This window comes from Monodelphis domestica, chromosome 3, assembly GCF_027887165.1.
Source record: "Monodelphis domestica isolate mMonDom1 chromosome 3, mMonDom1.pri, whole genome shotgun sequence".
NCBI classification, from domain to species: Eukaryota; Metazoa; Chordata; class Mammalia; order Didelphimorphia; family Didelphidae; genus Monodelphis; species Monodelphis domestica.
In genome coordinates, this window is record NC_077229.1 from 213,924,267 (window position 1) to 213,950,118 (window position 25,852).

Sequence of the window (25,852 nt, forward strand, 5' to 3'; positions counted from 1 at the left end):
ATTTATGTTTCCCAAAATTATAAAATTCAAATTGCTTCCCTTTCTCCCTTCTCTCCTCACTCTTAAAGAGATGGTAAGCAATTTGATCTGATAGATTTTACAATGTGCAATCATGTGAAACATTTTTCCATAATAGTCATATATTATCATATATTCATATACATATAATTATATATGTAATATAATGATATATATCATTATATATATCATTATATTACATATATAATAGTAATATATATATATTATATAACACCATCATTTGCAGATAAGTAACCTGTGAAGCAATGGATAAGCTTGGTTCAATGTCTGACCAAGCTTTAAGTGTGCCTTAGTACACCTGTTTCAGCTCCCTTCATGTACGCTGGAAAAAATTGTTCTCACCCATCCGTTCTGCTGGGGGGGGAAGTCTTCCCAGTTTGGGGCAGACCCTCTTAACTCACTGATGGATTTGTGGCATATCAGTTACTACTCTCAGTCTGGTTTTACTCCATCAGATGAAATGCTTTTTCCTGAGCGGGATTGTTGTGCATGCTACAGCTTCTTGGAGCTGCCGGTGACCGACAAACCAAAGGTGAATAAGCCACCCTGAAAAGGGTTTGGCAAAGGCTGACACCAGAGGTGCTAGTCCTCCCTGTACATCCCATATACACTAGTTCACAAATCTAGTTCTAACTCCTCATTTTACAGATGAGGAAATTAAAGCCCATAAGAAGTTCAGGGATTTGCCTAAAGTCATATAAGGTAATAAAAAGCAGAGCCTAGACCCTAACCTAGCTCCAGTGACTAAAAGGTCGGGGCACTAATTCCACTGCACTCCACTATCATCCATATGAACAGTGAGTTTCAAAAAGGAGAATAATCCATTCTGTAATAACCAGAATTCTGCAGACTTACTTCATATGTGACTTACTTCATATGTGTCTTTACTCTGCACTTTAACAAGTACTGACTTATTTCTGATTTGTTGTCATGGGGAGGAGAAAGAGAGTTTCTGGAGCCCAAGCATAATTGCTAAGCCATGTAATAAAAACTAAATTAGTGTTCTTACAATAAAAAAGAAAAATGATGATACAGTGTAATCATTCCATTGTATAAAACTGCTTTTTCAAGTGGCAAGGGGGTGTGGTTGAACTAAGATAATTACATGGCTTCAGAGTCTGTGTACTTTGCTATGTAACTTGCTATGTTATGGAGAAATGCCATTAATTGAAACCAAACCCTTTTACTTGTTAATGCATAGATACTTTTAACCCCCATTGCCTAGCCCTTACCGCTCTTCTGCCTTAAAATCAAGACGGAAGGTAAGGGTTTTTTTAAAAAAAGGATTAAGGCTACCAAAGGAATTTAATTTCATATTCTGTTTTAATAACCCTACAATGAAGGGAATTTCTGGCCAACTGAGAAGTTATGGAAAGGGCTGGGTTAGAGTATGTGGCTAACTGGGACATTATGGGAAGGGCCAGAAAATGATATTTATAAATGGTAGCACTCATAATTTGAAAAAGTTGGTTCCAGAATTGGCAAATAGCAAAAATGAATGAAGGAATCTAGGCAAATGACATTAGATTTTACAAGAAAACAAACATTTCCATAGTCAATAAAGTTCAATGAAGCAAACACAGGGGCAAGATGAAGAAATCCAAAGGAATATAATCTGGTAGCAAATGAACCCTCATTAAATGAAGGTTTGGGAAAGGGCTCTCCACTTTGGCCTTCAATCACAGGGTTCCCTGAGGAACAAGGTACTGCTGAGACATGAGGACCAGGTCTAATGCGAACTTGAAAAAAAAAAAGTTCCTGGGGCATGATAAAGAAATCCAAGGGAGTGCAGCTAGGTGGGAAATGAAGAAACAAAAAGCTTTTATATGAATCCTCTTCTTTTTACTTACTTAGACACCATCCTGGTGTGGACTCTCATCACCTTACATATGGACTACTGAAATAACTTTCTGATGACATTCCTAAACTCTGTTTTGATTACTTTTCATTGGCTGTCACTCATGCCTGTAATGCTCTCCCTCCTCAACTCTGTGTCCTGGATTCCCTAGCTTCCTTCAAGACTTCATCTGAAGTCAACCATTTGAAAGAAGTCTTTCCAGATCCTTACCTTCCAATGCATCCTCTTTTAGATTATCTCCCACTACATACTTTCTCAGTCTCTGTCTCTCTCTCTATAATCTTAATCTTTTTAAATTACATTTTCTGTTTCTTGCATCATCATAGTTATTTCCCCCTTTTCTCCCAGAGAGCCATTCTATATGAAAAATTAATATTCTCTGAAAGGAAAAAAAATCAGTATAACTGACTGATACATTGAAAAAGTCTAAAAGTAACTTTTATGAACCTCCTGTCTCCACAAAGGGATGGATTGGGAGTATCCTCTTAAATCTCTTAGTTGAAATCTTGCTTGAGCATTAAAATTTTGTTACTTCCAACTTTTTAGTTTGTAGTTGTTCTTTCCATTTGAATCATAGTTTTTGTGCATATTGTTTTCCTGGCTTTACTTAATTCCACATTAGTTTATATAGATATTTCCAAGCTGCAATTAATTCATCCCACTTATTTCTGAGAGCACAGTAAAATCCCATTACACATGGGCATCCCAATTTGTTTTGCCATTCCTCTGTATATACTAGTAATTTAAATGTCTTCTCACCTATTGGAATATGAGCTCCTTGAGAACAAGGGTTGTTTTTGAATTTTTTTTAAATATTCCAAGCGCATATTACAGTGTCCAAAGTCATATTAAACATATAGTTAGCTTAATAAATACCTGCTTACTGCTAATTGACTGATTTAAATAATTTTCTTTCAAATAAGAAATTTCTTATTCATTATTTTCCCAGGCACTGTGGTTTGGAGATAAAATGTGAAAATGCAATATTCTCACCCCTCCAATGAAAGAAAAAGCTGTCTGACTTCCCAAAGACCAGGCTCTGCTCACCACTCTTTAACCTGAAGTGATAAATGTGGGGATGTTTTCCCAGATTTGGTTTCCAAACATTTGAATCTTTTTAATTGTACTAGTTGTGTTGAGGGCTTACAGGGCTGCACATAAACAATAGAAAGAAAAGCTTCTTGTTCACCCATTCCAGACACCAATCAGTGTTTGGTTACTCAAGCAACACCCACTTAAGGGAGGCTTCTGAGAGGAAATAAATTAGAGCCACAGGAGGGAAAGAAAAAGAAAAAGGAGGGCAAAGTTGGACACACGAACTGTATCCTCAGATACCAAGAGATAGAAAGACCCTACACATTTAGGAAGCGACCTTACTATGTTATCAGCTATAGGCCAACTTTAATTCTTGGCCCTGGTACTTCTGGAAAGAATAACACAAGTGGCCTCCAACTATACTCCTAGAGGCATGAGAATGCTACAGACTCTAAATAGAATGTTCACAGAAGCCTGTAATGAACCTCTGCCAGGTTCAGGGAAGCAGAATACAGGTTTCCTTTTTTCAACCCTCAGCAATGGAGTGGAGCAGCAGACTGACTTAAATTTATTACCATTCTGAGGTAGAGAGAGGCTGCACAATTCAGCACAGAAGCCATTCTACAATGATATAAATGTGTTAAGTCTCTACCTCTTAAGAAAAAGAAGAAAGAATACTTTAAAGGTCCATAATCCATTAAAGAAATCTTAACATCTCTGTCAGGTCACTGGAAGGTCATGCTAAGAATATTATCTTATAATAAAAGGTACCAAAACAGGAATTAGAAAATTTAGGAAGTCTGCTGAAAATTTCTTTCTACATTCATGTATATTTCTATGTATATTCTATATACATGTAATTATAGGATTCAGAATACATAAATGGGTTTTCAGGTATAAGTTTTAATATTCAAATGATCCATTTTTCTTTTAAAAACTATTATGGAACTATGTGACAATTTTCATAACTAGGAAACTGAGATGATGCAATTGACAAGCCTTCCTTGCCATTTCTTGGACTTTCTAACACCATATTGCTGGTATCATATAACTATTCTGGGAAGCTTATTGTGTCAATGTGGAAATCACAATGAAGATAGAAACAAAATACCTAGGTTCCAATCCTGGCAACAACACAATCTGCTTGATAATACTAAGCAAGTCACTTAACCTCTCTGAACTCCATTTTCATTTTCTCTGCTCAAAAGAGTAATTGTGAGGACCAAATAAATATAAAGGGCTTTGTAATTGTAAAGTACTTTAAAAATGTGAACTATTTTTCAGAGGACTGCACTAACCTCTTTCCTGACTTCAAGGCTCACATTTCCAAATGGCTCTTGAACATCACAAAAATAGATATCCTGTAAACATCCTAAATTCAACAGGTCCAAAACTGAACTATTATCTTTTCCCCAACTTTCCTCTCTTTGAAAAATCCCATTTAATGTTGAGGGCACCATCAGACTCCCAATCACTCAGGCTCAGATGCTAGGTGTCATTCTTGACTAGCCTATCTCCCCCCGCCCCCTTCCCCCTCCACTGGAAGCCCCATCCTATCTAATCTGGGGCCAAGACTTACTGGTTTTACCTCTCAAATAAATCCCTTACCTCCTCTGACACCACCCTACTATAGGACCTCATCCCTCCCATATTTAAAACTATAAAAATAGCCTTCTGGCTGGTTTTCTTGCCACAATTCTTTCTTCACTACAGTCCATCCTCCATCTGACTCTTAAAGTGATTTTTCTCCAGTATAGGTCTGACCAAGTAACACCTCACAATAAACTCCGGGGGCTCCCTCTGACACCCAGGATCAAATATAAGATTTTCTGTTTGGCTTTTAAAGTCCTTCAAAAATCTAACCTCTTTCTACCTTTCCAGTCTTCTTACACCTTTTTTTCCCTCTTCAATGAACTCTGAGATTCAATGATACTGGTCTCTATATTCTTTACATTTCCAGCTACCAATTCCAGGCATTTTCACTGGCTATCCACAATAGCTAGGATTCTCTCCTTATTCATTTCTACCTCCTAGTTTTGCTGGGTTCCATCAGGACCTAATTAATTTAAATCCCAACTTCCACAAGAAGCCTCTCTGAACCTCTCTTTAATGCTAATAGCCTTCCTTCTAATCTTATCTTTAATTTATCCTCTACAAATCTTTTTTTTTAATGTAGTTGGTTGCATTTTTGCCATCCCCATAAGCAGCTCAGTGGATTGAATTACAGAGCTTGAAGTCAAGAAGACCTCAGTTCAAATCCAGCCATAGACATTTCTGGGATCTGTGGCACTAGGCAGATAACTTAACCGTTACCTCCTTCAGTTTATTTAACTGTAAAAAAAAAATCACAGGCATAATTGCAACGACTCCACCCCCATCCCATCGTTGGCAAATGAAATAATATTTATAAAGTGCTTACCGTAGTGCCTGGGACCTAGTAGACGCTTAATTTACCTTCATTTTTTTTCTCCCTCCCTCCTACCTTTTTCTTTTAACTACAAAATCCTTGCAAGAGGTCTTTTTAAAAAAATCTTTCTTCATATTGCCTGCACTGAGCCTGCCACAGAGTGGACACTTAACAAATGCCTGATTTAACTAATGCGTGTGTGATATATAATATTATGGGAAGAAACAGTGTTAAAATTATAGTGGACCTTCAATAAATACTGGCTGTTTGATTTTGTGGTATTTCTTGTTCTCAAAAGAAAGAAATATTAGGGAGGTAAAACAAGGGAAAGACCACTGAACTAGGACCCAGAAGACTGAGTGGTACTCCCTAAATTCTTTCAAGTCATGTGAATTTGAACAAGTTAATTATTAACCTGTCTCAGCCTCAATATCCTCATCTGTGAAATGAAGATAATAATGTACATATCTGGCATATGCATATGTTTCTTATTAGGATTAGGCTGATACAAAAATAACATATAAATGTTAGATACAAAGCACTCTGGTAGGTGACAAGGAAGAAAAAAAAATCAGTATAACCATGTCTTTGGAAGGAAAGAGGAAAAAGAAGTAAGAAAGGAAGGAACAGAGGAAGGAAGAAAGAATAGGAGGGAAGAAGGAAGGAAGAAAAGAAGGAAAAATAGGATGGAAGGAAGGAAAAAAGCATTTATTAAATGCCTGCTATGTGCTAGGTGCTTTACAAATATTATCTCATTTGATCCTGACAATAACTCTGAGAGGTAGGAGCTATTACTACCTATATTTTAAAGCTGAGGAAGTTGAAATGGTCAGAAGTTAAAGGACTTGCCCATTGTCACATAGCTAGAACACAAGGTAGGATCTGAATGCAACTATTCCAGACTCCAAGTCTAGCACTCTATCCACTGGGCCATCTGGCTAACACATGGCATTTATAGCCAGGATGGGTTACTAGAACATAAAAGAAAAGAAGTTAAATGCATAAAAGGGCAAACAAAGTACCCTGAGAGGTGCAAATGAGAGAAGTGTGGGATTAGTAAACGTTTGTAGGGGTAAGTGGCATTTGAGTTAGGCTTTAGAAAATGGGTAGCAATTCAGGAGGCGGAAAAGGGGCCGAGAGAAGAACATTCAAGGTAAAGGAAACAGCATGAATGGTAGAGGCAGGGAATGGGGAATATTGAGGGGACCACAAGTAAACGTGTTTGGCTGACACAGAAAGACATGGAATGGAGGGGATAGGAGCCAAGGCTAGAAAGGTCACATGATGTCAGTGTTTTACAGAAGGACTGAACCTGAAGGCAAACAGCAGTAACAAATCAGCCAAACCCTAGAGAAAGGCAGCAATCTTGTTTCCTTTAATTCCCCCTCACCTTCTGCCTTTCTACTTTTTGCTCATAATAGAATGGTGTTCTGACAACTGAAATTTTTTAATGTCTTGTCATGAAAAGGGGAAAAAAACCAACCCTTTTGTTATGAGAGAAGACAAACTGCCTGTTAAACTCCCTCAGAGAAGCTGTCTTTTCCTTCCAAGCAAGGCCAGGCAGACCTGTCAGTGAGAGAATATCTCACTTCTGTTTATAAATCACAGCTAATTAAAATCACAATGTGCTCAACATTATCCTTACTATTACTTATTTATTTATTTTAATTAAAAAACCCTTACCTTCCGTCTTAGAATCAATATAGTGTATTGGTTCCAAGGCAGAAGAGTAGTCAGGGCTAGGCAATGGGGGTTAAATGACTTGCCCAGGGTCACATAGCTGGGAAATGTCTGAGGCCAAATTTGAACCCAGGACCTCCTGTATCTAGGCCTGGCTCTCAATCCACTGAGCTACCCAGCTGCCCCCACAACATCATCTTTAAATACAGGTGCATTTCATCTTGTAGCATTGGTACTGCAGTAATATTAGGAAGTAATTTGAAACTTTTGAGCTCTGAGAAACCTCTACAAATATATCATTTACAATCAAATTCCTGACTCTCTGAGACCTAGAAAGATTAAACAGTTTTCCCAAAGATCACAGAGGGAGCAAACAGCAGATAACTTTCTAGAAAATTGTACATATACAAATACAGACAAATTCCATGCCTCGATCTCAATGTGTAAAAAAATTCAGTTTCAGTTTGCCTGTTTCGTTTTTTGTCTTTGTATTCCTAACACCCAACTCAATGCTTTGTATACAGTAGGTACTTACTAACTTATTTTTAAACCCTTAATTTCTTCTTAGTATGAGCTCTTTTTTAAAAATTCTTTTTATTATCATGCAAAACACACTTCCATACAGGTCACTGTCATAAGAGCACATTTATACATAACCAAAAAGCCCCCAAAATAAAACCATAAATACATTGATATGAAAGATAGTATGTTTTGATTCACAACCATTCAATCCAAATAGTTCTTCCTCTGGATAGTACCACTTCTAAGACAAAAGAGCATTAAGTGCTAGACAACCTGGGTTAAGTCATTTGCCCAGGGACACACAACTAGGAAGTGTCTAAGGTCAGATCAGAAGCCAGGTTCTTCCATCTCCAGGCCCCTATCTATTATGCTACTTTGATGCCCAATAAATCTTGTTATATGGTGGATTTATTACTGTTTTTTAAGAGTAAGCTCCTCTATTGCATTTAAAACATAATTCAGTTTTATATGCAACGTCTTAGGCATAGCTCCATTCTGTAAAGTAATGCACATGTAAATATATTCTGAACAATTATGGTTACCACACATTTCCCTTCTTCCCTCCTCCTCTTAACTACCATCCCCAGCCCCAGGGAAGCCTTCATGTATCCCCCAAGGTAGATGCACTATTTTGTTTTCACCAATCTAGCTGTTAGCCAAGGTTACATAGTCTTTGGGATAAGCAGCACATCAGAACCATCCAACCCTTGACAAGAAGGGCCCCAAGGCAAACTGGCAGCAGAACACCCTACTCAGCTGGGAGTCTGGACTCATGAAAGGTGTTCTTGCAAGGGCTCTCTTACTTGTTTATGTTGCTGCCTTCTTTCAGACGCTCCCCAGCGGCTCCTGTTTTAGACACTCTTTCACTTCCAGCCAAGTCTACCAGGCTGACCTTACTGACTTTCTCTCCAGAATTCTAGTGGGTAGAAAGAGGAAGCAGGCAAAAAATGTTAATGCAAAAAGACACAGGGAGAACAAGAGCCAGGTGGTACCTATGTCTGTGTCAAAAAACACAAAACCAAACCCTGAGCCCTTGCCTCTTATCAAAAGGTAAAAAAATTCCCAAAGCCTTTAAAATCTGCATGTTGGGTATCTGGGCAAGGAATTAACAACATAATCAGAACTTAAACTGGTGCAGAAAAACATCATTTCATCATGTCCTTAATTTTCCAGCGTACTTCACAAGTACTCACAAGAAAATCTGAGGAATCTGTAAAAGTACTAAAAATTCCTACCCCCACACCACTTCAAATTGTTGGGGAGGAGCCCAAGAAGCCTGTCAGGAAATGTTACTTTTATGTCCTATCATGAAGTAAAAAAGCAAATCTTTACTTGGAAACTTTAGGGCTATACCCAGTTGGATGTCCTTTGTTCTATATTATAAGGCCTCTTGCAGAGTAAGTTAAATATGCTTTTTCTTTGGAAGAATTACATTCTGTAGTTTCCCCATAAATTCCCTTAATTTTTTATAAGGCAAAGATCTAGGTGATATTGCAGAAAGGAATCCCATTTGTTACATATTCTACTTACATAACATTTTTGCCATGCATGCCAGGGGAGTGACAGTCTAAATTCAGACCCTTTGCTAGTCTTGATTTTAGAACCTTGGATTAACTAAAGGCAATATGAGGTCAACCGAGGTGATAAAGTAATTTATCAAGTCAGAGGCAGACATGCAATATAATCCCTTGCTCCTGACCATGCTTTGAGTTATTTCACTTGTGCAACATCCCATTGTCTCTGAAGCTTAATGACTCCCACTTACACCAGATTGCAAGTCATACAATGTCTGGGTGACTATAATGTTGAAGACAGCATGAGAGCGACTGCTTTCCTCATTCATGTTAGTTGCTGCCACTGTTCGAGATTTGTTTCCCTCGGACATCAATGACTCAATATCCTAGGGCAGAAACACAAAGAAAAGGTCCTAAAGAACAGAGAATACTTCAAGGCTTACTCACTAATTTTCTCCCTTTCTTACCAGTACCCCATCTCCTTTCTAGATGTACTCTCTTCCCTCCTCAGTTCTCGTGAAAACATGATTCAAATTTTCACCGCATCTTGTTTAGCTCTCTTCCCTGTGCAAAATTTTTTCAACATTTTTATGTTAAGAATATACCTTTTCTTATCAATTCTTTTCTTAACAATGACATGCATACGCTTTTCTAATTTCTCTGAATATATTACAGGAAACAATTAACAATGAATTCCTATAGCCCATTTTCTAAGCCCTGGGACTCCTTTTCTGTTTAGATCCACTTTGGAACACATTCAGTTTTAGTGCCTTTATATTAGCCCAACACATTCATTTAAGAAGATTAATTACAGAAGGTGATTAATGGACTCTGCTTTCAGACTGGGCAGCACCAACCTAGTGCAATAATCATTTAATTGGCTGAAGTGATTACCTCACTCTGAGACAATGTTTCACTACCAAAGGTGATTACAGTCAAGCTTTATCACCGTGTTGCCGATAATGTGTTCTTTGTAACTGTGTTGAGCTGTATCAAAACACAGATGCAAATGAGAGAAGAGCCATCCATTTTTTCAAATGGTCTCTTCTGAAATTAGAAGAAAATAATATCATGAGAATTTACAAAATTAATTTACTGATAAGAGATGAATTTAGGAAGCAACATGGTAAGAGAGACACCATTAGACTTAGAGCAAGGAGTCTCAGGTTCAAGTTTATTCCAGGATAGATAGCATCCATATAATTTTGGGTAAGTTGTATTAGATAATTTCTGTTTTCCTCCAGCTCTAATAATCTCTGAGTATCATAAGGTAAATTTTAGTCTCTCAAGAACTATCAAAGAAGTTGACAAAAGCAGAATATAGTTGTGTGCTACTTTAAGAATAGTGGAAGTGAAAATCCACTTGCAAAACAGGTATGTGAAGGATAGATTATATGCTTGAAAAAGGAAATTTGTTTTAAGGTTCTTTTAAATAGTAAGAACTATTTCATTTAAAATTAGATTAGAACTAAACATTCTATTAACTTCTGATTTTTAAGGGATACATTTTCCTTATCAAATAATGAACACCTATACTTTAAAAGTCAATTAATATATTAAATGACATTTTAAAGGTCAAAGGCTTTATTTTATAGAAGTATTATAGAAGAAATCATATAATAGAAAAGGACAAAACACTTTTCTTTCCTATAAAGCAACAAATGAAAAGGTATTTTTAATATTCTGGGCTTCTGAAAAATTTCCAGAGTAAGAGAATTATATACTTCAGCAAAGAGGGCAATACCTTACATATAGTGGCCACTTACATGTTCCTTTATTAAATAAATGAGACTTGAAAATAAATATCATAGTGACTGTGCTTTCTATTAAATAAATTATATTTTTAGAACTTATTTTTGGTATGTCTATCCAACTTTATAAAAATTAAAAGACAATGTTGTGTCAGAAGTTTTAAATCCCTACCAGAAAAAAATGATTTCTATTGGACTTATATGCTAAGAAACAAGCAAAAAAACTGATTTCTTAATGATTTATCTTGGTTATAGATATTTCTTGTTGAAATCCTCCCAAGAGATAATCATCTCATGAACAACAATCTTATTAGAATTAGTTTAATGTTTCTGGTGGAAAAACAGAAATTTTGTGATCTAATTTCCTACTTTAGCCAATTATGTAGAACTAAGGTAAAAAAGGGCTCAAGGAAGATTAAGATCAGGATCCCTGGGAGTATAAATATGAGTGATTTAGTTCTCCTAGAAACTGTCTGTGGTCCAGTGTGGAAAGTGGAATTGTAGCAGCAACAGGGCATAAAATGGCCATGGGCACTATTATATTATAATCCCCATTTCATAGATTAGAAAATCTAAGTTCAGAGAAGTTAAATGATTTATCCATGATTACACAGCTAGTAAGTGCTGGAGGCAAAATTTGAACTAGGATCTCTCTCAACTCTGTCTAAAGTTCTTACTACTATCCTATGCTGCCACTGTGAGCTCTGAAAGAGACTGATATCAGAGTAGGATTTACCAAACTAGAAGGAAAAAAAGGTCAGAAGCAGAGAGCAATCAGAAATTTACTGTGACATTTCAAGCAGAAAGGATGGCCATGCTTTGAAAGAACTGACATGATACAAATGATGCTAAGAAAGGAAGAAAGGGAAGGAGTATTGATGTCTTAAGAACCAGAACAATGGTGATGTCACTAACAAAAATGGTACTGGAAAGGAAATTCAAGTGTTTGGTTGTGCCTGTGTGTGTTTTATCCTAGGGGCTTGGGGATGTGGGGAGGTGGTGTAGGGAGTGAGGAATGATGAGTTTTAATTACATTGATTTCAAGGTAATGATGAGATATTCAAGTATCTACATCCTGCAGGCATCTGGAAATAAAAAAAACTAGAGCATAAGTCCTGAGTTGGAGATGCAAATTTGGAAGTCATCAGCCTAGAGATATTAAATGAATATTAAATTAACTAAGGATATTAGGATGAATACTAAGATGACTATAGAAGGACAAGAACAAAGCATCAAGGATTAGAACTCTGGGAACATTAAAAATGAAAGGTGAGATGAGGGGAAGAAAGCAGTGAAAGAAGGATAAAAAAAGAAGTGGTGACAGATAAAGAAAGACCAGGATAGTATAGTGTGAGAAAAGTCAATGTCAGAGAAAATTTCAAGGAGGAGAGAATGGATTATTTACAGTGTCAAATACAGTAGAGAAACCAAGGAGAATGAATTTTGAGACAAGACTACTAGATTTGTCTAATAGGAAATCATTAATAAACTTAGGGAAAATAGTCTGATAATGTGATAAATGTTATCACTTGTGTTTAGCAACCACAAAATATTGGAATTTATAACCTTATCATGATATTTGTATATGTAAATTGGTAGGTAATTGAGTGTGTATTTGCAAAATGAGTGTGTACTGAACTGGAGTAAATATTCTGTACATCATGAGCAGTAGCACCAGTAACCAATATCCATTTCTGATCTTTTTGCCCCTGCTTGCCAACATCATGAAAAATGCTTATACTTACCTCAAAGCTAGTAACAGCCAGTTGAGATAGGCCATCTACATAGGGCCCCAAGACTTTATGCTCTCGGACTTTAAGGGATTGCCTGCTCCTTCAGGACAAAAAGAATATATAGCTATTATTTCACATGTGAAAACTTCACTGCTGCTTCTTTCTTAAAGTTTCTTCAAATTACAGTGGTAATTAGAAAAGATTACAGAAGTTAATTACAGATATCTTGACTTTCTTCAACATGGTTTCAATATACCATGAGTTGGAATAAGAATTTAAATAGGACTTTAGGGGAGGGGAGTTGTAGAAGTCGCAGATGACATACAAAGGCCAGAAAAAGTTTAGAAACTCATCAATGAATAAAAATATATGTACAGTATTGTATAAATCAATATATTTTATCCTTTGATACCATAAATAAATGCAATTTCTTTTATTGCAAACATCCCATAAAAGAAAAAGAAAAAAATTCAGACCTCTCTGGTTCAAAGGGAGGGATAAAAATTTTTATGAAAAGAGTTTCCAGGTTGCAGGGACACCAAATCTCTAATGCCTACAACGTGGAAGGGATACTTGTATTTAAAAGTTAATACCAAAAAAGAGTTAATTACAAAAAGCAAGTGGCATAATTTAAAAATTACTTTTTTGAGCTTACTAAGATAACATTACAAATTAAGAATATTTTAAAATCTTCACTTATATTTTTGGTTTAAAAATACAGTTCTCTTACCAAAGCAAAAAAAAAAAGAAAAAAGCAATGTTGCTTAAATACTTGACAGACTAATTTGCTTTGGTGGAAGAACTCTAAACAATTCAAAATACTACATATGGACAAGGCAACAAAAAGAAAAACAAAAAAAATGACCAGATAGAATTCAATTAGCTTCAGAAGGTGGTCAGTGACAATGGCTGCTTAAAAGAACAATTTGATCAAGAACAACCTCAGAATTTCAAAGTTGGACCTTGAAGGCCATCTAATCACAACCCGTCATTTTACAGATGAAAAAAAATCAAACAGATCCAGAGAAGTGAAGGGACTACTGAATAATAGAAACAGGACTTGAACCGAGGTCTTCTGATTTCATGCCCAATGATCTCTCCACTACTCAATGATATGGGCACATTAAAGTAATTCTCACAGTTCATTCTCCCCAGAGACTAGCAATGAAAGTCAGGTAAGGACATAACTGGCTAGAATTCATTGGCATAAGTCTGCTGGCCCAGTGAAGGTTACTAAAAGATTTCTTTCTTGTGTACTAAGAAAAGACTATTTGCAGAGAACTTGTAGGCTTCAGATTTTCTCACCAGTGCTGTAGCACTGGCAACTGCCTTCTCCAATCCCTTTATTTCACGTGCTGAGAAGATTGAACACCTGGATTTTTATCACTAGGTTCTTGCTTACAGATAAAAATAACAAATATTTACTGACTTTGAGCAAGGCACCCTGCTAAAAGCTTGCTACTGCTATCACACCACTCAACTAAGATGTCTTAGAATCCTTAACCTTTCCAGCTTATATCTAATGAAGGCCATTATTTCATTAGGCTTGGGAGGCAAAAATGCTATCATGATAAATTTATTTCTTATGAATCTATGTTGGCTTAATTCTATACATTGGCTTACATACTATATGTAGGCAATAACATTATATGATAAAATAAAATATATTTTAATACATCCTTTATAAAGTCTTCCTTTGATGTCTCATCATGATGAGATAACCCTAAGGCCTTGAAGGGAATGAAATGGAACATGAGTTCTGGCAGGTCCTGTTAAGCTGGCAAGGTCTGCAGTCTTGACAATAAACAGAATATATACTTATCATCTAAAGAACACCATAGCTAAATCCAAAGAGGTTTAAATCAGGGATAGGGTTGGTTATCAGGTAATAATCTTTTTTTGCATAAACTGCAAACATTAAACTGATGAAGAATGTCCTTGAGTAGTACTAAAGAAGCATTGATGCTGATGAAATAATAGAAAGCCATATTCACTTAACTGATGGTGTGCTGAGGAATTAGATATAATGGAGTAGAACCTAACAAAAGAATGAGGCTCTAAAGAAAACATGAAAGGTGAAATTATGTACAATAAAAATCACCCTTGAAAATTCTTTTATTTTATTGGCTTTGAATTCTTTCTCATCAGAAGCCTGACCTCATTTGGGGGTTGCCCTAAGCAGCAAGTAATGCCTGAGAGGGACACATGATAATAATCCCCTATCACCCAGATAAGTTTAAGGTCTATTCAGTCTTCCTTAGTGCTTTACCATTGGAAAAAAGTGCCATTACTTTATTATTTGAGGAGAATCTAATTAAAAGGGAAATTCCTTCCTTAAAACCATGTTGGAGATCACCATGTTGGAGAATATGGGCTGAGCAAGGGGTTAAAACCAATCTCAGTCTTCATAGGTCAATGGCCAGGGAAGTCATCACTCCGAGTTAGTAGATAGAGTTGAATTCACATGGGTTGAACTGGTATATGATGCAACAGTTGTTGGTAGAATATAGAAAGATAGCATAACTCCTTATACAAAATTAGCTCCAATGAGGACTGACCTGGTAAATTTTGACTCTTCAAGGCTAACTTAATGGGCCTTTTCAACAGCAAGTCAATAGAGAGTTAAGACCTAAAGGAAGGGGTTAAAGCCCATCATCTATATTGTCTTCTCTTTTTCATACCATCTGTTATTTATCACCCTTCAAGTCTATGACTTGTTTCTGAGTATGTGAAAATAACTTGAAAATTAAATAATTTTAGATTTCAATGAGATGCTATATCATTCATCGTATTTTCATAAAGAGGAAGAGTTATACTCATTTTATTGAGTATTGTTGTATAGCAACCATATCCATTTTTCAACCTAGGCTCATGTGACACCGAATCCTTTTCATGTCAATCCACCGAATTTATAAAAGTAAAACTAAACTTTTCCAGTGGGTAACCAATTTTACTATTATCCATGATTGGGATAGTGTAATATCAGTATCATCCAAGAGCTTTTGTTTTTATGTCTAGTAGAATGCAAAATTAATTGTTAGAAGTAAATGGTAGTAAAGAAATAGTCTTTTTCTAACATAAAAAGAACTTCTTCATAATATATTAAGGAAACCTATATTATGCATGTTCAATTTCTTCACTGATCACCTCAACAGCAGAACTACTTTCTGTTTTAATGCAAAGTCTTCAGATGTCTTTCTAAGAAAAGACTTTTTAGATAATTCAGTTAGAAAGAAAAGTGGTTGCTATAGAGCATTAAAATTGTCAACAAGTGGCATGGAGGCAATCTAAAGTAAATACTGACGAGTTTGGAGCAGTTTATGATATCTCAATGAATTAGCTTAAGAAAAACTCCACACTTTATGTTTGAAAGGCATTTTACCACATGTAGAGGTGCAAAGATGAAAGATGATGTAATTCTCATGCTTAAGCAGTTTATACTATAGTAGGGGAATGAAGACATATACACAAATAACTTTCTTACAAGATGGAAAACTCCAAGTGCTTTAGAGAGTTCAAATAAAATGGAATAAGAATTGTGAGGAAGGAGAAATCACTATCTATTTAGTCGAAATCAAGAAAGTTTTCACGAAGGAGGTAGGCAACTGAAGTAGACCTTTAAAAGGAAGATTGAAAAATGGAAACTAGAGAGTCCCCCCAAGGGAGTCCCCCCTCCCCCAGGCATGAGAGAGACACAGAAGAAAGAAAAGGTAGGAATAGGTTAGGAAACAACAAATACTTATGGATGGCTATGAGGTATTGAAGAAATGACCAACCTACTAAGTGTCAGAGTAGATGTAGAAATCAGAGAAGTTAAGAAACTTTGAGATCAGAGTATCAGAAGGGCCATAAAAAATGAATGCTGGAATAGACAGGGATGATGGCGAGGAAGAAAGAAGGCTGTAAAAGAGGTAGTCAAGTCACTGACAATGATAAGAGTGTGTCTTGGTATATGGCAGACATAAGAAACAGTTCTGATAAGATGATATCAAATTCAAATGAACAAGATTCAGAGTTGTGATATATAGCTTAAAACTATATTCAAGCTTTTTCTTAAACCACCAAGATTATTTTAGCATGTTACCTCTATTACAGAATTTTAAAACATCTAATTTCAACCACTGACTCACCCTTTGGGGTCTAAAAGATCCCGAACTTTCTCATTATATATTTCCATGTATGATACTTCAACTTTAAAGATCTGTGACTCATTTTGTTCCAAAGAGATCCTTTGAAATAAAGCACAACAAAGTCGTGGAATTAAGCCCAGCTGCTCAGCATTTCCCATCATCGAGAAGGATTTTCCTGAACCTAGAGGAAAGCAATCAGAGAAAGGTAAATAAAGAGAAGTGAAAAAAAAATAAATCATTTGAAAATTCTAAATGTACTCATATGCTCTATGTATATGTGTGGGTATTTAATATGAATTTCATTCTTATGGGACAAAATGGCACATTCCTAAGAAATCCAATGTGGATGGTAAGAATATTTTGTTACTTTCCTCTATGCCAAGCTATCTTTCCAGTCCTGGAATGTGTTCTCCCTTTGTCTCTTCTATGATAGCTAGTTTCCTTAGATGTTCACCTTAAATACCATGTCCAATGTGAGGCTTTTCCTATTTCCCTTATCTGCTATTGACTCTTCTTTACCCCTCCCCCAAATTAACTTAGGTTTACTTTGCATACATTTTAGACTTATTTATGAGTGCATGTTGGTAGCTAGCCTCCATAGAATGTCATCTCCTTGAAGGCAAAGGCTGTTTCATTTTTGCCTTTGTTTCCCCACCAGTGTTTAACACAGAACGAAGCAGAGAGTAGGTGTTTGAAAAATGCTTGTGAACTGGAGTAATGATGTATTTCTTATCCTCATGCAACTTACACTATAGTGTAGGGGAGTTAAGACATGTACACAAAGAACTGAACACAGTATTCACTCCACTCTAGGGAAGCAAGTTTCTATGTTTTTTGTTTTTTTTAAAAACAACAACAACAACAAAACAAAAAAAAAACCAACTCAATTATATGAATATAAGGAACCAGGGGCAGAAATGTATGTTATTTAACAAGTTGTATAATGGCTTAATATTTGTATAAACCATAGGTTGGATGAGAAGAAATTCTTAGGAAAAACATTATTTTCTGATTATTTTATTAAACGGATTTGTAAGAGGACACAAAAAAGAATGATGTACTTAGTTTCAAATGTTTAAACAATGTTCCCAGTCAGAATAATGCCAGAGTATGTCTATTTATAATTGCCTAGGTATTTGGATAATGAAGGAAGACTCTGCATTCTACTCTCCCATACTATCTGCTCCTTGAGGGCAGGGACTGACTTTTGCCCCTCCCTCCTTTTTTTAAAATATCTCTAGTGCTTACCACAATGCCTGACACATAATAGGCACTTAATGAATGTTTATTGACTATGATGAAAATGAATGCTTATTGACTATCATGAATTTTATATCTTATAGGTTTAAATTGGGGCAGCTAGGAGGCATAGTGGATAGAAGCTGGGTCTGGAGTCAGGAAGACTCATCTTCCTGGTTCAAATCTGGCTTCAGATATCTATTAGTTGTGAGACCCTGGGCAAGTCACCTAACCTTGTTTGTCTGAGTTTCCTCATCTGTAAAGTGAGCTGGAGAAGGAAATGGCAATCCACTCCAGAATCTTTGCCAAGAAAACCCTAAATGGGATCATGAAGAGTCAGAATGCCTGAAATGACTGAACAACTAAAAGCTTTAAATTAGAAATTTAAATTTTTTCCTTTAAGCTTTAAAGATAGAGTAAGAAAATCAATACTCTTAAAATATTTTACTAGTTCACAAAACTCTCATCAACTGTTTTCATGATGAATTGGGTATCTAAAAGATGACAGGGAATCACACTCTCAATTTTCAAAAAACTGTCTGCTCACAGACCTTTAGGGTCTGGCCAGTTTCTTTCGGAACTTAGAATCTGAGCCTAATTAGCATGGATTTATAATCAGATATTGAATAAACATTTTTTTTGGAGGAAGAAGTGCTGTATGCATTTAAAAGTGTCTTCCAACATTCTTTTTTACTGGCTATCCTCTGTGCCTAGAATTCTCTCCGTACACATCTCAGTTTCCTGGCTTCCTTCAAGTGCTAGCTAAAATCTCACCTACAAGAAGCCTTTGCTAACCCTCTTACGGCTATTACCTTCATTCAATGATTATGTGCATTTATCTTGTATGTAGCTTATTTATATATACGTTTCCCCAGTTAGATTGGGAGCTTCTTAAAAGCAGGGACTGCCTTTTGCCTCTTTCTGTATTTTCAAAGCTTAGGATAGAGCCTGGCATTGAGTTGGTGCTTAGCAAATGGCTGTTGACTTGACATCTCTTACATCATTAGATCTTTCAAATAATTGTGTGAGATGAATAAAGAATATATAATTATCCCTATTGTACAAATGCAGATTTCCTAAGTGATTTAGTTCAAGCATTTAATTATTTATTAAATACTCATGGCCAAACATATAACTAATGGAGAAGGCTAGAATTCAAGTTTTCTGATTCCTCTACAGTCTCCTTTCCATTATAAGTCAAGGTAAATATCATGGATAGTTCAGTGGGAGGACATACAAACTTTTTGAAGTATTAGGACCCAAGTTCAAATCCTAACTATGTTATTGATGACCTTAAGCAAATTATTCAACTTCTCTGGGCCTTAGTTTCCTCATCTATAAAACGAGAGGGTTGGACTAGATGACCTCAGGAATTCCTTCCTGCTATAGATCTATGACCCTAAAACAGGTTTAGGAAAGGTTTATGTAAAATGCTTTTATTTATAATAAGATACTCATTATTTTTATACTACATAATGGCACACTAATTTTAAACATCTAGTAGAAATGCTTTTAGGAAAGTGGGATGTTTGAAAGCAACTACAAGATGGGGCAGCTAAGTGGTGGTGTGCAGAGAATTCCAGGACTGGAATTGGAAGGACCTGTGGTTAAATCTGGCCTTAAGATACTTCCTTGCATGTGACCCCGGGCAAGTCACTTAACCCCAACTGCCTGGCCTTGTTGATCTTTTACCTTAGAATTAATATTAAGATAGAAGATAAGGATTTAAATTTTTTAAAAAAGAAATAAATCAAATATATAAGGGAAAAAACTGGACTGGACCATTAACAAAACCCTCACTATTAACCATCACTTCAAGTAGCCAGAGATGGCTCCCCAACTGTAGTAGAATAATTCTCAACATTAACTTGTGTACAAATAATCAGGAAGGATTATGGGTCAGCTGGGTGGCTCAGCAGATTGAGAGCCAGGCCTAGAGGTAGGAGGTCCTAGGCTCAAATCTGGTCTAGGATACTTCCTAGCTATGTAACCCTGGGCAAGTCACTTAACCCCCATTGCCTAGACCTTCTGACTTAGAACCAATACAAAGTTTTGATTCTGAGATGGAAGGTAAAGTTTTTAAAAAAATCAAGATTTGATTATATTTAATCTGTGTGACTGAATTAAAAGACTAGGGAGATTAAATGTGTAGTGCTAAATGGATGGGTTTTTTTTTTAATTATAATAGGGGAATTGGGCAAAAATAGCAGCAAAGAAGTTATCCCTAGAACTGAAGTTAGAAAAAGTGGTGTATAGGACTTGTTACTATATCAAGGGATAACAAATGAAATCACACAAGCTGTGCTGGTAGTCACACAAAAATGAGATCTTAGGAAAGCCTCCAATATATAATGAGTACTCCTTATGGGAAGACCTAGGGAAGGAAGGGCATGGACAAAAGTATCACAGATTGAAGTATGGACTGGTTGTAATCTATATTATTGGAAGGAAAACTTATATCAAAGAGATCTCAAATCTATTTAAGTTACTAATAATATTTCACTTTTCAAGAGTACTTTGTGGACCTGTTTTTTCATCTGTAAAAATGAAGATATTGGACTAGATGACCTCCCTCCTAGCCAGGAGTATGCTGCTAAATATTTATCAACTGTCTCTCCAAAAAAAAAATACATGTATAACACATTTTTATGTTTAATTTGCATTGTTAACGTTTTATTACATCTAGATAATTATCAAAACATTAAATCAAGCTCTGATTTATAGCATTTGCTGATAACCAAGGCATTATTTTTATACATTGCTGAAACTAAATAATTATTATGTTGGATTACAAAATAAAAATTCTTACCTGTCTGCCCATAGGCAAAAATACATGCATTGTATCCCTGAAAGGCCTTTTCAAGAATTCCTTCTCCAAGGCATTTGAAAACTTCTTCCTGACCTGTAAAAATGGAGATTATGCAATTAAGTAATAACCAACTCTCTCAAAACATGAACAATATTCTCTTACATATGTAAAAACATTTCTGACTACAAAGAAAAAACATTACCTTTGAACAGTGTGAATTACAGGTACAAGAGAAGTCATAGGAATGTCAACACAGAAATGCTGAGAGGAAGAAGAGCAGGAGAGGTGCTGAGATAATACTAATAGCTAGACTACAGCAATAAAGGGCATCCCTTGTTGAAGAGAAGGAGATGAAGTAAAAAAGGCAGGGTAGTGCTGTCCATCAGTAAGTTATTCACCTTATGGAAAATCACAATCAAGAGGAAGAAGGCACAGGGTTGAGTTTGGGAGTAAGGATTAAAGTAAAGAGAAACAGAAGCAAGGTAGTGGCTAAAATTACATGAGTCAAATACCAAGATGGCTTGAGAAATTGGATGACAAGCTCCTGATGCTGATAATAATAGCTAGCATTTATACAGAATGGCCCCAAAATCTTGGGACACCCTATATAGAGCTTTGTTCGTGTTACCTCATTTATTCCTCACAATAGTCCTCTGAGATACTGTTGCTGTTATTATCCACATTTTACAGATGATGGAACTGAGGCAGACAAGTTAGGTGACTTGCCAAGGGACATAGAGCTAGAAAGTATTTGAGAAGGGGTTTGAACTCATGTCTTCCTGACTCCCAATATTAGTGTTCTAACCACTGCACCACCCAGCTGCATAATAGAAGTAGGACTGACTTGTGTTTGGGATGGGGGATGGAAGGAAGAGCAATATCAACAATATGTATATCTGCTTAGGGGATGTAGCCTTGATTTCATTACTCTCCATCAGTCAGTGAGGAAGTTAATAAACATTAAGAATCTACTATGTGTTAGGCTCTGTGCTAAGTGCTAGGGGTACAAGAGGCAAAAGACAGTCGGAGCCCTCAAAACTCTCATAAACTAATGAAGGAGATAACAACAAGTAAACAAATATGTACAAACAAGCTATATACATGATAAATAAGAATTTAAGGAAGGGAAGGGTTGGAAAAACTTCTTATAGAAGGTATGGATGAGAAAATAGTTCATGACCAAGTAACACAAAAGATCACAGTAGATAAAATGGATAATTTTGATCCCATAAAGTTAAAGGGTTTTTGCACAAACAAGTCACACAAAGTCATATTTAAAAGGAAAACAACGGGGTGTATAGATTTAGAATCTTTGAAGAAAATATCTTTGCAGTAAGTTTCTGTAATAAAGGCCTCATTTCCAAGAAAAAAAAGGAATTAATTCAAATTTTGAAGGATAAAAGATATTCCCCAATTGACAAATGGTCTAAAGATGTGAAGAGTCAGTTCTCAAGAGAAGAAACTCAGGATCTCTATAGCCATATTATAAATAAGTGCTCCAAATAACTACTTATTAGAGAAATGTAAATTAAAGCAATTTTCTGAGATTCTACCTTATAGCAGTCAATGTTGCAAAGAAGACAAAAAAGGAAAAAAGATAAATACCAGGAACATAAAAGTATATTGATTCAATAAGTATTTACTGACTGAATTGTTGGAAGAGGGGTGGGAAAAAGGTACATGGTTAATAGATCTGTGAGGGATTAAAAGCATTCTAAAAGGCAATTTAGAATTATACACTAAACGCTAATTAATAGTAACTGTGGATTCTTTTATCTAATTATGCCACTACTAGGCCTATACCTCAAATAGATAAAAGAAAGAAAACAATTTCCTTTATGTACAAAAATAGCTATAGCCACTTTTTTGTAGTGGCCAAAACCTCCTAGAAATCAAGGGTATGCTCATTGATTGACCAATGACTGAATAAGCTGTGATATATATGAATGTATAGTACTATTGTCAGGTAAGAAATGTGGAAATAAATGCTTTTAAAGAGCCATGCATGGAAAGTCATATGAACCAATGATGAGTGAAGGGAGAAGAAACAGAAGAATAATTTATACTATTATCAATACTAAAAATATGAATAAATTTGAGGGCTTTTATAAACTGATGAAAAATAAAAAGAGCAGAAGCAAGAGAACAATTTATACAATGACAACACTATAAAAAACAAACCACTTTGAAAACTGTAAGAAATATGTTCAGGGGGCAGCTGGGTGGCTCAGTGGATTGAGAGTCAGGCCTAGAGACTGGAGGTCCTAGGTTCGAATCTGACCTCAGATACTTCCCAGCTGTGTGACCCTGGGGAAGTCACTTGTCCCCCATTGCCTAGCCCTTAACACTCTTCTGCCTTGGAGCCAATATACACTATTGACTCCAAGACGGAAAGTAAGGGTTTTATTTAAAAAAAAAACAAAACTATGTTCAATTCAATGACCATGGGTGATTCTAGGGAACTAATGATGAAACATGACTTGGTACTTCAGAGGAAGAGTTACAGAAATGACTTGAATTAACGTTATCAAGTATCAATTTTTTTTGGTATTAATTAATGACCAGTGGATGTTTTAAGTAGGTTAGAATAAGAGAGGATACTTATCCTCCTGTAATTTTAGCAGTTCTCTCAAAAGCAAACAACATGTGGTGCTTCTTGAATGATGGGAACTGAGAGTTAGAGGTTAAAATGATAACAATGGCATGATATTTAAATAAAATTCCCAACATTATAATTGATACTTTTGAACAGAGAATTTTATATGTGAAATAAGCAGTTGTGTGCCCTTTCCATTTTGAGAGAAATTAGTTGGATGAGAATGAGTATTAAAACAATTAAATGCTATAAATTTAGATTTAAAAATAACATTGATCTGAATCAATAAGAAGTCTAAATGTTAGACTGATTTAAACATGTACAATTTTATGAATTTCAAATACATGCAGGAACATTAATTATTAGACACCAAAAAATTCCTAAAAGTCTAGAAAAGTATTTAAATGAACAAATAATCATTTATAACTTGCATACAACATAAGAAGTCTAATTAGTGGATCAATCAATTATAGCACCTTCTCAACAAAATCCATAGTTAATGCAAAAGAAATCAGCCTAACCAGGAAAACAAAATGGGAATGTTCACTGTCCAAAATATGAAATGAAGTTGGATTGGTAACCCCTTGAGTTCGTTTGTCAGTACTAATGTATATAGAGGAAAAGGGTTATAGTAGATGAACAGAGAATTGGGTCCCAGATTGAACAGGGGAATAGGCCTGATTATGTTTAGGAAATGGTCCATTCATCTCAATAATTCTAAACTATCCACTGCCACAGGAGACTATTCTTTTAACACTAATATTTTCCTGGTGATGCTACATCAGTGCCAATCATGGATTCCCAAAGTAATCCATTCTGCTTTTAAATAGCCTAGATTGTTAGGAAGTTTTTTCCTTACATCATGTACAAATTGGCTACTTTCTAATTTCCATCCATTGCTTTTTGTGATTCTTCCTTCTGTTCAAGTGCTACCTAAAAGATGAGGCTAGTTCTGATCTCCTTTGCTGCTAGAGACACCTCCAGCAAAATCATTTTGCATTAACTTTGTATATACTTTTTTGTGTACACGTCTTCTCAGATAGAATGTAAGTTCCTTCAGGGTCAAGACTCAATTTTGTCTTTGTATTCACACTACCTTACATGATACCTGTGTCAACATGGAATCTAGAAGATGCCAAACTTGTAGTTTAGAGGGATTTGGTGATCCCCAGTTTATTCAGTTTGGAGGTCAAAACCTCAGGTTAGACCACGGGAGAGTTTCCTCCCTGAGGGAAAGTCCTTCACAGATCTCATACTAACAATAGACTTTAAGATGTTAAGTATCCCTTTTGTCCCAATGGTTTCTCCCCCTAGGCTAAAGTCCTTTACCAAGGTGGCACTGCCCATAGCTGGATCTTTCCCTATGGTGTCCATAGGGAAGCATCAGCCCCTCACTGTTATTCAGGTCAGGAACTCCACATTTTCCTTTTTAGCTTTGTAAATTCAATCAACTGTCCCTCTCACCCTCAGCCCCCAAGTTTTACCATGAAAGGTATTTAAGCTCCCCAACTTCAATAGCTCCTTGGAAAAGTATAATTGGCTTTCCCAGCGGTCAGTGTCCAGATCAGCCAGAGTAAAATCCTCGGACTCTGTGCAGTCGTGTGGCATGTAGCTCTGGATCGAGGCCTACTATTGTATTGAAGCCCTTTTCCCCTTCATTAAAGAGGGATTTTTAACTATTTGATAGTTCTGTGTTTTTTCCCAGTTAACACCAGCCACACTGTAAACTCTTTTAATATATGGTTATTGAATGGCAATTTATTCTCAACCCAATGCACAGTTTATCAGAAAATTCCTCTCAACAGGATCTACTGGAATATGTATTTTAAAAATTGTTAAGACTGACAAAGTGATAAATTGTATTTGAGTTTACACTTTGTTCCAAGAACAGATATAGATTTTTAACACCCTTATGAAATGCTAAAATATTCAAGAAGAGTACAATAGATTTAGCCAAATAAATAAATCATCAGATTGAGAACATATATGTAAACACAGAAATAATTTACCATTTGTTAATGCTGATGCATGGCTATAGTAACAATCTGGCATGGTGAACCAGAAAGACATGACTAAGTGTCATGAATGAGTCTACAGTATACATTAATGATTGAACATACTGTTAAACAAAAAGATCATTCTTCCCTTGCAGTAGACATTATTCTTACACTGTACTGTACATGTACTGTATTAACTCTGCTATAAATTATGCTTATATCAGTTAATACAATTATTTGCATATCATATAGGTAGAATTATTAATGGAACACCTTGTTAATGAGATCCATGGTTAATGCAAAAGAAATCCTAACAAAAAAACAAAAAAACAAAAAACAAAGTGAGAATGCTTATTGAAAACTATGACATGCAACTGGATTGCAACCCCTTGAGTTCATTTGTCATTATGTATGTAAGTATAGGAAAGGGGTTATAGTAGATGGACAATTCATTTCACAAGTCCATTTTAAAAACATAAATAAATCTATGTATCATGTTCTATCAAACAATTTAGAACACTGTCTTTAAACAGAACAATAAA

At 35.7% G+C, this 25,852-nt stretch overlaps 1 protein-coding gene across 9 annotated transcripts in view; it reads right to left on the reverse strand.

Moving 5' to 3' along the window:
* KIF13A (kinesin family member 13A) overlaps window positions 1-25,852 on the reverse strand; it is a 231,933-nt gene that overhangs the window by 85,426 nt on the left and 120,655 nt on the right. For 8 of the 9 annotated variants that reach the window (XM_007487901.3, XM_056823484.1, XM_007487900.3 and 5 more), the window contains exons 5-9: window positions 20,718-20,810; window positions 16,670-16,850; window positions 12,552-12,639; window positions 9,307-9,441; window positions 8,345-8,457 (exon numbers count right to left, since the gene is read on the reverse strand). In XM_007487901.3, the coding sequence (XP_007487963.2) occupies window positions 8,345-8,457; window positions 9,307-9,441; window positions 12,552-12,639; window positions 16,670-16,850; window positions 20,718-20,810 (610 nt within the window). Of the gene's footprint in view, window positions 1-8,344; window positions 8,458-9,306; window positions 9,442-12,551; window positions 12,640-16,669; window positions 16,851-20,717; window positions 20,811-25,852 lie in introns of those variants that run through there. The other variant, XM_056823485.1, reaches the window with a different exon arrangement.